The following is a 14,257-nucleotide window of genomic DNA, read 5'->3' on the forward strand; positions in this document are numbered from 1 at the left end:
ACTCAGGTTTGAGTAGGTTGTGCGTGATGTCATCACCACTCAGGTTTGAGTAGGTTGTGTGTGATGTCATCACCGCTCAGGTTTGTGTAGATTGTGTGCTATGTCTTCACCAGTCAGGTTTGTGTAAATTGTGTCTGGTGTTGTCGCTGCTTAGATAGGGACACCTGTAGTGGTGTTGCTGCCCCCTGGCTACAGGGAGTGGTGTGGTCAGGGCCTGTTCTGCCCAAGCTGCCCCACTTTTCCCTGGTAACAGGAGGCTGGGTGAGGGGCCGGATCCAGTTGCAGCTAATGCCTCAGCAGGACTGGCGAATGAAAGATGTTGGCAATTGAGACGGCTTGGGTTTCAGGGCTGCAAAGTGCAAAACAGTCATCTTTGTGTGTGTGTGTGTGTGTGTGTGTGTGTGTCTTTGTCTGTGTGTGTGTGTGTGTGTGTGTGTGTGTGTGAGAAAGAGAGAGAGAGCCAGAGAGGGAGAGTGGTGAGAAAAAGTGTGTGTGAGAGTTGGAGTATGTGAGAAAGGAATTGTGTGCATATGTGAGAGATGTGAGTGAGTATTTGTGTGTGTATTTGTGAGTGTTTAAGTGAGAGAGAGAGGGATGGGGAGAGTAAGAGTAAGTCTGGGGGAGGAATATCTTGAAACAGTAGCAGAGAGGGTCAGGGTGCTGTTCAGTGTGTAGTGTAACAAGTCTTGGTCTTTGTGTAGTGTTAAGTGTCTCCATGCGTCTCATAGCACTTGAGTGGGCTGAGTATTGTTTCCTGTTTCGGAGAAAGAGATCCCCCTCTGCTAGACAGCAACACTGTGGGAGTCTACAGGCCGTGATAAAGTCCAATTCCCAACAAATAATATCTCTTTTGCAGATGTGCTGAGTGACGTTATGACTCTTTTCATTTGTATGTTGGGAAAATGTGTGTGTCTGTTTTGAGAACTGGGAGCAGGTTTATGATTCCGATATTGCTTAAAAATACACTTTCACCACTTTGCATTCTCTCACACACACACACACACACACACACACACACAGAGGGGCCCACACTTGCTCTCACCACACACACACTCACACAGTCACACACAGGGGCACACACTCATGCCACACACACGCACACACACTCAGAGGGGCCCACACTCACTCTTACATATGCTCACGTACACACACACACACACACACACACACACACACAGCCCGGCCTATCTCTGGCTCCTTGGGGACTGGCTGGTATAAGGTTACACAGAGAGCTCAGCTTTCTTGGAAGGCATGACCACATGGGTTGCTGAGGGATTAGATTAGCAGGAAGAGGGGCCTTAGCAGGGCTTGAAATAGCCCAGTTTCACTTTAAAAAGATGCAATATAATCAATAGGCAGTCCTCATGCTCATTGAGATGTGAAAGGGAGCACAGAGCGGTCTAAAAACCACCATCTGCACTCAGACTCACTCGAGCGATGGCTCACCCAGAGCCCCAGAGAGCGGGAGATCATTCAATTTACAGATTCATCATCCCAGGCCATGCCTGAGTATCGGTTCCCCTGTAATGCAGATGAGTAGACCATTATAGTTTAAAGCTGATTTTTTATTACTATTAAATATTTATGTTGCCCTTGTTCATTTAAAGTCGCTGAGCACATTATCAGCAGCGTGGCTGTTTAAAGCATGGTAGCACACTCTGTTGGCAGGTGCGTATATCCGCAATGGCATCTGTGGTTCGGGAGGAGAATGATGGATGACACACACTGTACATTCAACCGTCTACAAGCCAGCAGTGATAAAGCAGTGGACACTATATGATTCACATGGAAAATTAGAAGAACGGCATCAGATGCTGATCGTAGAAGTAGAAACTGCATCAGATGCTGATTGTGAAATTAGAACTGTATCAGATACTGACTGGGAAATTAGACGAACGTCAATAATTTCCCACAGCTTCTTGAAGTGTGTGATGTTGAATATGTAAGGTTCAAGGTCGTGAGACTGCTTAGATTTAGCAGTGTTGGATGGTTGTCTTTTGGCTCATGCATTTTATGAAAACGCCCTTTCTCTGTACCTTCACACAGTATATCCCATACAATAATCCAAGGTGTCCTGTATAAAATAATAAATCTCCTTTTCAAAGCATACGATCTCCTGGATAAACTGGGTCCAGTGTGAGGACAAAGTCTTTAGCCAAAAAATGGCCTGGTTCATTTTTCCTCCCGAAAGTCCATTATAGATGGTTCCCAGGGGCCCTTCAGAAATGGGAGACTGATTGGTTTTGAATGTGGAAAACTAAACGCTCTAAAAGTACGGGAAGGTACTGGAATTCTTTTGTTGGCCAACGCATCCATGCAAATGTATCTGAGTAAAGGCCATACTAGTGCAGTGGCGTCAGGGTTCGGTTTAAAAAGCAGCCGGTTTCTTCGGTACACTGGTTACAGTGTGAGGGTGGGTGCGGTTATTACTAATGTTTGCTCGAGAAGATCATTACTCATTAAAATATTATTCATTTACAAACACGGTTGTTGCAAACTTTACATAACCTTTGAATTACTGTAGAATCCTTGTAAATAGCAAGGATAGTGAGTATTTACCCTTCTTCCAGTGCAAACCACAGATATGTTTTGGAAAGAGAGCTATGAAAGTGGGAATATGTGTACACATTCAATCTCTGACAGACCATGATCAAAGCTTGACGAACAGTTCACCTGAATATCTCATCGAAATGAGTGTTGATTTGTGTAAACACCAATGCAGTTAAAGTATTGATGCTAAGGCCTCGCTCCGTGGACGTAGCACAGCTAGCCTGAACAAAATGTGATTGTATTTCATTTGTTTACTGCTCTGTAAAGGGATTTAAACATTTTTATGAAGAAACGCTCACCCCACCCCATCCACTCACACAACACACACACACACACACACACACTCGCTCGCTCGCTTGCTCACCCTCTTGTTCTCCCCCTTCAGCCATATTCTCTTCGGAAGTCTGATGAATTGCTGCCACAGGTTTCGGGTTACTTAGAAAAACACTTTTTTTACTGGAGGAGAAATCACTGAGGGCTCTCTGTGCTTCCTAGTTGACTTTGAAGTTCCCCGAATCTGTGGGCCCAAAGCCCTGGGCTCGTGTGAAGGCTTTAGAGCCCCTCTGCTGGGTCTTTTTGGGGGATTTGGACTTGAGATGGGTAATGTAGTCTCATAAGGGTGCATTCTGTTCCTGTCTGGCAGCCATTATTACGGTCTCTTCAGACCAGTCAGCTCTAAATCCACACTGAGAGAATCTCCTCATCTCTACCTTATCCCAGGGCTCACACACACTCCTCTGGAGCAAAGTAGGGGAGGTTGGATGAGAGGCGGGATGAGATGGGAGGAGAGGGAATTTGTGCACAAAAACATTTCGCCAAGAACTCTAGTATCCCTCTGGTTGTGGTTCTGGTCATGCTAACTGGAGGTATTAATGGAGCTTGACTTGGTGAATAAAATGGCAGGCAAGTGTCCATAACAGACTTTTGTTTGGTTAGGCAGGACAAAAATGTCTGTCAGAGGATTAATCATGTCCCTCAGAGCAGGAACAGCCAGCGTCATAGGGATTTGGCGAGTGCTCCCATAGGCTGGCAACACTGCTGAGAATTAACACATCTTCACAGCTCTGAACCGGCTCCTGAGAACTGATACAGTATTACCCAGTAAGAGAATGCCGTCAGGTGTCCTTTCGTTACCTGGAGCTTTCAACGTATTGGTAATGGAACTAGCCAGAAGGGAGCCTGCTTTAATGCCAAGCGGGGAACGGCTGTTGTTCCCTTGGAAAAAAGTTATTATTGTGAATTCCTTTAGCGAATATTTTGGTGGGTGTAAACACCACCAGTTGCTCTGGATAAAGAATAGCCAAGTAAACAAAACAACGCGGCGAAGAGGCCCGGTCTCTGAATCGAGGGCGGTATAAAAGGCCGCTTGTGTGGATGGGTGTTTGTGGCGGGCTTGAGCCGGCGCTGGGCGACCCGGATGCCACGCACAGGAAGGATTAGAGCAGAGGTCAGTCTGGAGCGGTCCGAGCCCCAACAGTGGCCGTCACCGTGGGGACGGGGGGCTAAGGCGAACTGACAGTTTAATGTTTTTCCGACTGCAGCGCGGGGCAGAAAATAAACACGTGGGGGTTTTCGCAATCTGGGGAAATGTGAAGTGAAAGGGCTTTGGAGGCTTGGGCGAGGGGAACATCTGCGAGCACTTAAAACGAAGGCACCTAATACTATAATAGAGACGGGCTGGAGAAAGCCCAGGCGTGGGGGGCATGAGGGGGAGGCGCTCCTCCTCTCCCTCTCTCCTCCTCTCCCTCTCTCTCCCCCTCTCCCTCTCCTCCTCTCCCTCTCTCTCCCCCTCTCCCTCTCTCCCCCTCTCCCTCTCTCCTCCTCTCCCTCTCCTCCTCTCCCTCTCACACGTAGCGGTGTTTCTCTCCCGTCTGCTCCAGGTTTATCTGGAGAGCATCAAGGAGGCCGCCTCCTCCACCTCCTCCAACTCAGCCACCGACTGCCTTTCATATCAGAATGTTCAGCTGTTTCATAATGTTTCATATCGGAATGTTCAGCTGTTTCGTAGTGTTTCATATCAGCCGTTCAGTTAACAAGACGACGCAAGCATGTGCTTTTGTTGTTTGTGTGTATATCTGTGCGCATGCGTGTCTGTGTTCCTGTGTGTGCATACGTATGCGTATGTGCATGTATGCGTGTGTTACTGTGTCCCTATGTGTGCGTGTATGTTATATGTGTGTGTACGTGTTGTGTTTGTGTGTTACTGTGTCCCTATGTGTGTATGTTATATGTGTGTGTACGTGTTGTGTTTGTGTGTGTTACTGTGTCCCTATGTGTGTGTATGTTATATGTGTGTGTACGTGTTGTGTGTGCGTGTATGTTGTGTTTGTGTGTTACTGTGTCCCTATGCGTGCATGTATGTTATGTATGTGTACGTGTTGTGTTTCTTACTGTGTCCCTATGTGTGCGTGTATGTTATATGTGTGTGTACGCGTTGTGTGTGTGTGTTACTGTGTCCCTATGTGTGCGTGTATGTTATATGTGTGTGTACGCATTGTTTGTGTGTGTGTTACTGTGTCCCTATGTGTGCATGTATGTTATATGTGTATGTGTTGTTTGTGTGTGTGTGTCACTGTGTCCCTATGTTTGCGTGTATGTTATATGTGTGTGTACGTGTTTGTGTGTGTGTGTGTTACTGTGTCCCTATGTGTGCGTGTATGTTATATGTGTGTGTACGTGTTGTGTTTGTGTGTTACTGTGTCCCTATGTGTGTATGTTATATGTGTGTGTACGTGTTGTGTTTGTGTGTGTTACTGTGTCCCTATGTGTGTGTATGTTATATGTGTGTGTACGTGTTGTGTGTGCGTGTATGTTGTGTTTGTGTGTTACTGTGTCCCTATGCGTGCATGTATGTTATGTATGTGTACGTGTTGTGTTTCTTACTGTGTCCCTATGTGTGCGTGTATGTTATATGTGTGTGTACGCGTTGTGTGTGTGTGTTACTGTGTCCCTATGTGTGCGTGTATGTTATATGTGTGTGTACGCATTGTTTGTGTGTGTGTTACTGTGTCCCTATGTGTGCATGTATGTTATATGTGTATGTGTTGTTTGTGTGTGTGTGTGTCACTGTGTCCCTATGTTTGCGTGTATGTTATATGTGTGTGTACGTGTTTGTGTGTGTGTGTGTTACTGTGTCCCTATGTGTGCGTGTATGTTATATGTGTGTGTACGTGTTGTGTTTGTGTGTGTGTGTGCAGAAGCTACAGCTGTCGGACTTGTTGGTGCATCGATGCACACTCCTTCCCAGATGTGGAGCAGATCCAGATCGGTTTGCACTGCTGAATAAATAAAGCGGGGGTGGGGGGGGAGCCCCCCCTGGCTGGCTGCTGCTCCCTCAGCTGTCTCTCTCCTCCACCTCGGCTCCCAGGGGCCCATGTCTGAACGGGGCCCCGCGCTTTACTGCTATTAGACGGGACAGTCAGACTTGAGACTCAGCCTTCCCCTGCAGTACCACCGACCACACTCCCTTCCCCTTTAAACGCGCCCCCGTCCTCCTCTCTGCCTTCAAACACGGGGGGGAAAAAGAAAACAAGTTGCGCGGGGGCTAATGGTTTTTTAACAAACGCATTTAACGTCGGGAGCGGCCTGGCGCCTCTCTCCTCCAGGGGCGCCGGCTTTTCCGCGCGATTGAAGAAGAAACACGCCGTCAACCGGCCGGGTTGTTTTTATGTTATCATTATTAATTTAGAAGCGCTGTAGCTTTCTGCCGTCTGACATGGCAAGCCTGCTCTGGGTCCACGGGGGGCTCTGACTCACCACCAGCCTCGACCGGGGCTCACCGGCGGGCAACCTCTGTGGCAACGAGGCCGGTTCTAGAATATTCCTTCTCAATTTTGGGGATCAAACATCTCACCTCAGTCAGTTCCAGAAGCTTAAAGTGTCTGGGCTTTGGAGCCCAAAGAAATTCCTGAAGAATTGCAGTAGTCCTTACCTTGGCCACAGTAGAGTGTAGCCGAACGGAAAGAATGGGAAAGTGATTTCTCTACAAAAAGTCCAGGGGCTGGATTCACCAAAGCCCAGCCACGAGTCTTCTGCAAATATTTACACAGAGATGTGTAATCCCAATGTGTAATTTTCTAAAGAAACTGACAAGAGTGATTACTCTTAACCACCCAGGGACATACCAATCCAAACTGTAGCCTTCTTGTTGTTTGCTAGTGTGACAGCAAGCGTATCCAAGTACATAGGTATATAGGCGTCTTGTATTTGACAATTCTTTTCTGCCTTGCGATAAAATCCCTGTTGGCATTTGGCCTAATTTTTCTCCCAGTGTGGTAATGTGCCATATATTATATGTACAGAAACAAAAAATAAGTAAATCTCAAGTATATTCATCTGGACTTCAAAAATATTTTGGGAGATATTTTGACTCATATTAAGATTTGCCATCGGGGTAAGAATTTCATTCAAGTAAGCAAACAGTAACTTAAAACATGGTAATAATTTCTTTTGGTTTTTCCAGTGTAAACACTTCAAGTATTACAGCATTAGTCTCACAGAAATACCACTGTCCCCTGACATGAGTTTTGGAGCATGTAACACAGACATGGAGGACAGCATTTCTGCAGGGGTGAGCTTGGCCTTCTGCGGTTGACACAGAGAGCCTAGCTTTGGCTGCTGTTTCGGGCGTCCTGACGAGGCTGGTCTGTGTGTTTGCAGGTACCTGAACCACGTGCGGGCGGCCTCCCCACAGGACACAGCCGGGGGGTACACCTCAGCCCTGGCCTGCCACCGAGCCGTGCAGGACGCCTTCAGCGGGCTGCTCCCCACGCTGCACTGACCCCTGTCCCCTACGCCCTGTGTGTGTGTGTGTGTGTGTGTGTGTGTGTCTGTCTGTGTGTGTGTGTGTGTGTGCGTGTGCGTCTGTCTGTCTGTGTGTGTGTGTGTCTGCGTGTGTCTGTGTGTGTGTGTCTGTGTGTGTGTGTGTGCGCGCGTGTGTGTGTGCGTGTCTGTGTGTGTGTGCCTGTGTCTGTGTGTGTGCGCACGCTCTGCTTCCCTTCCACTGCTGCTGTATGCAGGACTGTGTCCACCTGTATGTACAGATCTGTGTTTTATATTACTCATTTGCTATTAAGTTTTATATGAAAATAAAGGGGAAAAAAAAGATTATGTGTTTTCAGTTTTTAACCGTGTTAAGAATCCCAGGAGGATTCAGAGACAGTGAGGAAGACTAAACACAGGTCTTAAGACCATCCTGGGATACCCCCTCAAGTCCTGTTAATTTCTATTTGATTTATAAGCTCCGTATAATTCATTTTACACAAAAATGTACTTATTTATACATTTGCCTATGAAAAACATGTATTTGCAGGTTCTGCCTTGTGAGCACTTTATTATAAAATAATTGGAACAGTAGCATCTGGCAAAAGCAGGCAAAATCAATAGTCTGTTTAAAGTAAAAAATAAAATAAAATGTAGCGTCCTTGGTGCTAGGATGTTTTCAGTCTGTCGTATCCTCACACCTCTGCCTCTTTGGGGCTGGTTCCTCTGAAGAGCCTAAATACAGGAATGTAGAGAGGAAAAATAAATCTGAGCCAACATGGAGGAAACTCCTGAACATGAAGGCAAAATGGATGGATGCCACTGATGAAACCGGATTGTTCTACCTGTGATAAGTGAATATACCTGGCTTACTGTTGTCAACACAGTAGCTGTACTCCTTCTCCATAACATAAGTGAACCTCTTTATAACCTTTCTTAAAACACTGGGGTATGAGATCATAGAAGTGTTATTTCCACCTTCAACAGCATAAGTGTATTTTCCCAGCACAGTGCACCCCATTCATCAATTGGCATCAAAAACTTGAATACGCAGGAGCATTCTGTAGCATGTTAGTCACCATCCCCAGTGTGTGCTTTTCGCACCACTTGAGTTCATTTTTGTGGTTTAATAAAACTGGTGGTTTGAGAATTTTATGATCAGCCTCCTGTGGTTTAAATCATTAGCACCTTTCACAATTTCGGAAAGCAAACTTACATTCATGCACTGTTAGGTAATTCAAGTGCAATATTCTCCTGGTTTAAAAGTTCTGATCCCTCAGTATGGGGGTTTCCTTTTGGAAGAGTGCTAAGCTAAATATATGGTGGTCATTGCACTAGGTAAGTAGCATTTTGCTAAATGAGTGGTGGTCAAAACACTAGGTACCTAGCTTTATTGCTAAATGTATGGTGGTCATAACACTTTCTATTTAGCATTATGCTAAATGTATGATGGTCATAACACGAGGTAATTAGCATTTTGCTAAATTAATGGTGCTCATAAAACTAGGTAAGTAGCATTATGCTAAATGTATGTTATGCAACACAAGTTAAGTAGCCACACTGAGGTTCTGAATGTGTGTAAACGTGTACGTCCAGTGTTCCTCACCGTCATCTGCAGTCTCGCTGGAGAAGAGCACCTCTTTGGGCAGGGGGAAGCTGATGCACATCATCTCCTTATTGGGGGCCACGTTGCGCACCAGGTGCACGGAGCAGCGGCCCTCCAGCGGGCCGCCCAGGTTGGCCGACGCCCTCTCCGTCACGTCCCTCTGCGGGTCGTCCTGCTTGGAGAAGCCGTAGCAGTGCACCAGCGGCGGGCTTCCCTCCGTCTCGGGCGGGCCCAGGAGCCCTCTGAACGCGTCCAGGAAGTCCAGCGCCAGGGCGGGCAGGTTCATGACCACGTGCACCCGGCCCGGGCCCCGCATGAGAGCGGGCAGCTCCTCCCGCAGGGGCCCCCGGATGAAGGCCCGGCCGTCCATGTTGAAGGCCCGCACCCTGCGTTCGGCCTTGTTCAGCTTGCAGTTGTGCAGCAGCCAGCGGTGCGACTCGGGGTTGAGGTCGTTGGCCAGCACGCTGCAGCCGCGCCGCGCCGCGGGGACGGCGAAGGGCCCCACGCCGGCGAAGACGTCCAGCACCGTGTCGCCGGGCCGCAGGAGGGCCACCACGCGCTCGTGCTCCGTGCTGAGGCGCGGGTTCCAGTACACCCGCGAGAAGTCGAACTCGTACACGCAACCGTTCTCCCGCACCTGGCGGGGAGAGGGGGGCGGTCACTCACCCGTCGCCGAGGCAACGGCTGCGCTCATTGTCACGGTGTAGGAGGGGGGGAAACGCGGGAATCAGGAAGTGCACACAATATACATCTCGCCTGTAAACCCGTTAATCTCCAAACTACAGTGTACAATGGTGAATTCAATGTATACGATTTATTGTGGAACGGTAATGTTTTGTGTTTGGTTAAATGAGACGGAATCGGCAGAGCTTGTGGCCGAACCTGTTAGGTTTGTGCGCCGCGTTGTACAATAATTAAATCTGGTAAACGCATTCTCCCGGGTGGGGAAAATGCGACCGTTTAAAGATACCAGCGAATGCAAATGGGCAAACATTACATTATTGGCATTTGGCACACGCTTATCCAGAGTGACGTACAGTTGACTAGACTAAGCAGGAGACAATCCTCCCCTGGAGCAATGCAGGGTTAAGGGCCTTGCTCAAGGGCCCAACGGCTGTGCAGATCTTATTGTGGCTACACCGGGATTAGTACCACTTACCTTGTGTGTCCCAGTCATTTACCTTAACCACTACGCTACAGGCCGCCCCACATGTTCGCCAAACGCCAAACTGCACAACATGTTCGCCAAAAGGATAAGACTAGTCCCAAGGCAGTTTATTTATTTTTGTTACAGTAAATGGCAGGTACACTTACTTGCAGAACTTCGTCCACTGCACTTTGAAACAGAGGCAACTGTACCTATACAGTAGATATAGAGGAGAGTCCCACGCTCGGGAAATGGGAAACCCCATCTGTTTGGTGTTACGGGGGGGTGAGGGGTGATACGTCTGTGATAAGGTGATGTATAATAGTTCATGTAACTTATTGCTTATGTTAAAATTACCATTAGTATTTCTGTTTATATGTTTTTGTATTAATTATTTCATTTTGTGGAGTTAATTTTAATGAATAATTCTTGGGATTGTCAAGGGGGAGGAGCTTTGCCTTTTTAAGGTCCTGATGCAGGTTCTTTAGAGGAGAGGTGCTATATCTGGGTCATACAGTCCCTTGGGTAGGTCATTTAGGCCACATGAAAACCCTCCAGCGGATTAGCAAGAGATTTTATTGGCCCAAGCTTTTCCAAGAAGTGAAACAGTATTGCAAATCTTGCCCGGAATGTCAACCCTGTGTACGGTGGTGACCCGGGCAGCAGCAAGAAAGGCAGAACGGCCCCACACTCAGATTTAGCAGAAGAGGAGCACTGTGAGGCCTTTCCTTAGAGTGACATAGAATTGGAGGTAGAGCGTGTACATACTCTAGACGAGAGGTCTGCCCAGCGACGAGGAACAGTGGAGAGGTTAGTGGCAGATACGGTGCAACAGCCAGCCTTGTCAGAGAGAGATCTTGAATGTATTCAGTTTGACTGTGACCAAGCCGACTGGCAGAGAACTGGCCCAACCCTCACCGAGTACTTTAAGAAAGCGGAGAATGAGCAATGCGATAAGCCAGACCGGGGTAAGGCTGTGCTTTTGAAAAAGAATAATTTGCTGTACCGCAAGAGTGAAGAGGGTGTACAGTTGGGATAGCCTGAGAAATTTAGAGGAGAGTGAGTTCAGTTGTGGACTCAGGAGAGGAGTGTCACACTGCTGGAGGGGTCAACAGACATAGCATTGTGATATATTTGTTTGTTGGTCAATTTTTGTTTCTTTGGTTGTGTATTTGTTAGTCTTTTGTAAATAAGATCACTGTGAATATCTGCACTTTTGAAAAATAAAAAAAATTAAGCTGTGCTGGACGTGGCTCTTGACATTTTGAGCTCTGTCTCCCTCAATCTTACACCACCCCCGGGCATCTTACCACACTTATAATGACAGCTGATTGGTTTGTTCTGATAGTGACTACTGAAGGTTGGTCCACATCCACAGGACTCGTCATGTACAGTAATTATAAGCATTATGTATACTTTACTGGTAGGTATTGGTGAGCGTCGCTGGACTGAATGTCCCATTCTTGTCATTATCTTATGTTATATCACTGCTGAACAAGGTCTGCTGGACAATTACTGTTCCTGCTAATCACAAATACCCAGGTTTTTCACTTGCAAGTTTTCATTATCACACAATGGTATTTTTTAAAAGAGAAATGTACATGATTTATTCATTTATCGAGGGGAGTGTATCGCTAGGGGGTCACCATGAGCTCACCTTGGCCACCATGTTACCATCTCCTGCCAGAACTTCCATCTGGAAGTTGCGATAGGTGGAGTCGATGGTGTTGGTCTTATTAACGACACAGGTCACTCCTGGGTTCTTGTCCATTAGAACTTCACCTGGGACGCACAAAACACACCGCTGTTACTTTACCAATTAAAAGCATCGCTGATACTAAATATTTACCCTCCAGTGTCATAATAAACATTAAGTAAATGTTTTATTATTTTCAATTGTGCTAAATCAGCAGTTGCATGTGACGTGGTGTTAACTTTGTACGCTTTCAATGTTAATGAAAGCTTAACAACGCGTTTATATTTCTAGTTTAAAGTTTTGTGTTTTTTTGACCTTGATATGTTGTTTTCTGCCAGCTTTGCAAAAGCTTCAGTTCTTTACATTTCTTTCCAGGTACTGAAGAGTAAAATATCAGAGGCCTAATTTTCCCTGCTAATGAGCTGATATCAGCAGTGAGCGAGCCACAAATGATTCCTCAGCCGACACGTCTGAGGAAAAAACCTGGCCTGCGGCCCAAAACTGCCACCTCATTATCGAACATTTCAGGAGATACTTCAACATCATTTAAAGACAGACTACTGAGTGTGAAACAGTAACGGTACCAGCTACATTTTTACGTGGTGGCTTGTTTCATAATGTCTGGATCCAGGGGTGTGTGTTTTTTGAATGAGTGGAGGTAGTAGTGTCAGATAGTGTATACACGGAGTTCCTAAACGAGTGTGTGGTGGTGTGTGCATGGGGTGAAAATGTGTGTTTCTGATCCAGTGTGTTTCAGGATGTAGTGTATGTAGTGGTGTGAGAGGGGTGTGCTCTTCAGAGTGTATGTGGTGATATGCTTTTATTAATATGTGTATGAGGTGGTATAAGATTATTAATGTGTGTGTATCAAGTGGTGTATGATTATGAATGTTTGTATGTGGTGGTGTGTGATTAATATTTGAATGAGGTGGTGTGTGATTATGAATGTGTGTATGTGGTGGTGTGTGATTATTAATATTATGTACGCAGTGGTGTGTGCTCCTTGGTGGCCTCACCAATGAGGCTCTTGTAGGGCAGCTGGTGGTCGCGCAGGTTTAGGTGTGCGATGTGTCCCACGCGGCTGAACCCGGAGGTGACATCCAGACCCTCCGGCAACACGGCCCTCAGCACCTCCTCGCTCTTCAGGTTCTCGTAGGTCAGCTGCAGCTCGTAGTCTTGGAGCTCCAGGGGCACGCCGAACTTCCCGAGCACCTCCGTCTCGGCGTCCCCGAAAGAGGTCGGGGAGGAGACGCTGCCCGGGTCCAGCAGCAGGAGCCTGTGGTCGTCGTCGCCGCCGATATCCACCACCCGCTTCATCCCCGGCCGCTGCAGGATCACTCTCTTCAGGCTCTTCACCAGCTGGTTGAGACCTTGCTTTGGCAAACGCAGAGCAGGAACGTTCACCGTCCAGGCGAAGGCTTCCCGGTCCAGGCTGGTCATCCCGCGTACCCCTGAAGGAGGGGTGTACAGGGCAGAGCCTGCCCCGCTCTGCTGCTCAGGCATCAGTTCTGAGACCCAGGTTCTGAGAGAACTGCAGGGCTGTGCTCCTGCTTGCTTCAGGACCCCACAAGAGAGGGACCAACACGAGAGGTTCACACAAATTTGTGTCTTCACCAGGTTATGAATTCTGCAAGCACTCCTGCCATGAAAGCATAAATATTACCTTACTGCTACAAAGGCACTGCTAATATCCAAACTCACACAGGTCTAACGCAATGGCGTCAGGACTGTGTGTTCCTGCACTGAAGTGAGATTAGCGGCTTCAAATGTAACGACAAATATAGTTAGCCATCTTTACATTCATTTCTGAAGAAACTTTTGAGTTTCTCTGGATAAAGACATCAGTCCGAAATAACAAAGTAGTTCACATTCGCATTGATAACGAGTAACTAAGGTTTGTTATCTTGTGCAAATTATAACTTGGTCCCAACCCGGTTTAAGATGGTCCGGCTGGTTTGAAGCCGCTTTGCAGATAAAGACGGTTGATATTGCAACCATGCTGGCAAGACCATGTTCAGCTGATGTGCCAGCTTGGCACACACGAGACACCATCACCAAATTACAGATGTTATCTAGCTGCTTCCATAAAGATTCCATCTCCACCACGGAATAGAATCACGTTTAATCTATTAGTAAGTTAAGGTCACAAGCAGCTAACCCGCCAACATGCGGTATTCCTAAGATGCATTTATTTTGATGAATAAGGATTGTTTGCGATTCACACTCGTGCATTTTATTTATGTATTACCGTTTAATATTTGCGACCAGGAAGGGTGTGTGTCTCGTGCTATTAAATAACGCGTACAGAGAGCTAAAGTGTGTATATCTCCTTACCTTAACATCACCGGAGCCATGCGTATATACACATCATATCTAGAGGACAGACCGTGGTAAACGTAATATACATGCACGGCTGCTATTGGCGGAACAAGAACAATCCAGTTTGGGTATTGGACGAGAGTAAATTGACGTATTTTTAAAGTCGACGAGCGAAGGC

At 46.9% G+C, this 14,257-nt stretch overlaps 2 protein-coding genes across 5 annotated transcripts in view; one reads left to right on the forward strand and one right to left on the reverse strand.

Moving 5' to 3' along the window:
- The window catches only part of mnat1 (MNAT1 component of CDK activating kinase), a 59,215-nt gene extending 51,559 nt beyond the window's left edge, over positions 1-7,656 (forward strand). For all 3 annotated transcript variants that reach the window (XM_061233516.1, XM_061233499.1, XM_061233508.1), the window contains exon 8: positions 7,210-7,656. In XM_061233516.1, the coding sequence (XP_061089500.1) occupies positions 7,210-7,330 (121 nt within the window). In that variant the 3' untranslated portion in view covers positions 7,331-7,656. The remainder of the gene's footprint in view (positions 1-7,209) is intronic.
- A 198-nt stretch (positions 7,657-7,854) lies between these two features.
- On the reverse strand, positions 7,855-14,140 carry trmt5 (tRNA methyltransferase 5). Of its 2 annotated transcripts, none has more exons than XM_061233479.1 (5): positions 14,095-14,140; positions 12,777-13,399; positions 11,722-11,846; positions 8,918-9,554; positions 7,855-8,046 (listed from the first exon to the last, which is right to left on the reverse strand). In XM_061233479.1, exons 1-5 carry the CDS (start codon positions 14,112-14,114, stop codon positions 7,991-7,993), a joined length of 1,461 nt encoding a protein of 486 aa, XP_061089463.1. In that variant the 5' UTR covers positions 14,115-14,140; the 3' UTR covers positions 7,855-7,990. The 2 variants fall into 2 exon arrangements, with proteins under 2 accessions (XP_061089463.1, XP_061089470.1); XM_061233486.1 differs by lacking the exon at positions 14,095-14,140 and adding an exon at positions 14,009-14,078.
- Positions 14,141-14,257: the final 117 nt, after the last annotated feature.

Source organism: Conger conger, chromosome 1, assembly GCF_963514075.1.
Source record: "Conger conger chromosome 1, fConCon1.1, whole genome shotgun sequence".
Classification (NCBI taxonomy): Eukaryota; Metazoa; Chordata; class Actinopteri; order Anguilliformes; family Congridae; genus Conger; species Conger conger.

What these genes read in the sequence shown, in the direction of transcription:
- trmt5 (XM_061233479.1), bottom strand. Translation starts at nt 14,114, where the DNA reads ATGGCTCCGGTGATGTTAAG. An exon ending in ATGGCTCCGGTGATGTTAAG is followed by an intron (nt 13,400 to 14,094) that starts GTAAGGAGATAT and finishes CTTTCATGGCAG; the next exon opens with GAGTGCTTGCAGAATTCATA. An exon ending in CAGCGAGACTGCAGATGACG is followed by an intron (nt 8,047 to 8,917) that starts GTGAGGAACACT and finishes TCCTGTATTTAG; the next exon opens with GCTCTTCAGAGGAACCAGCC.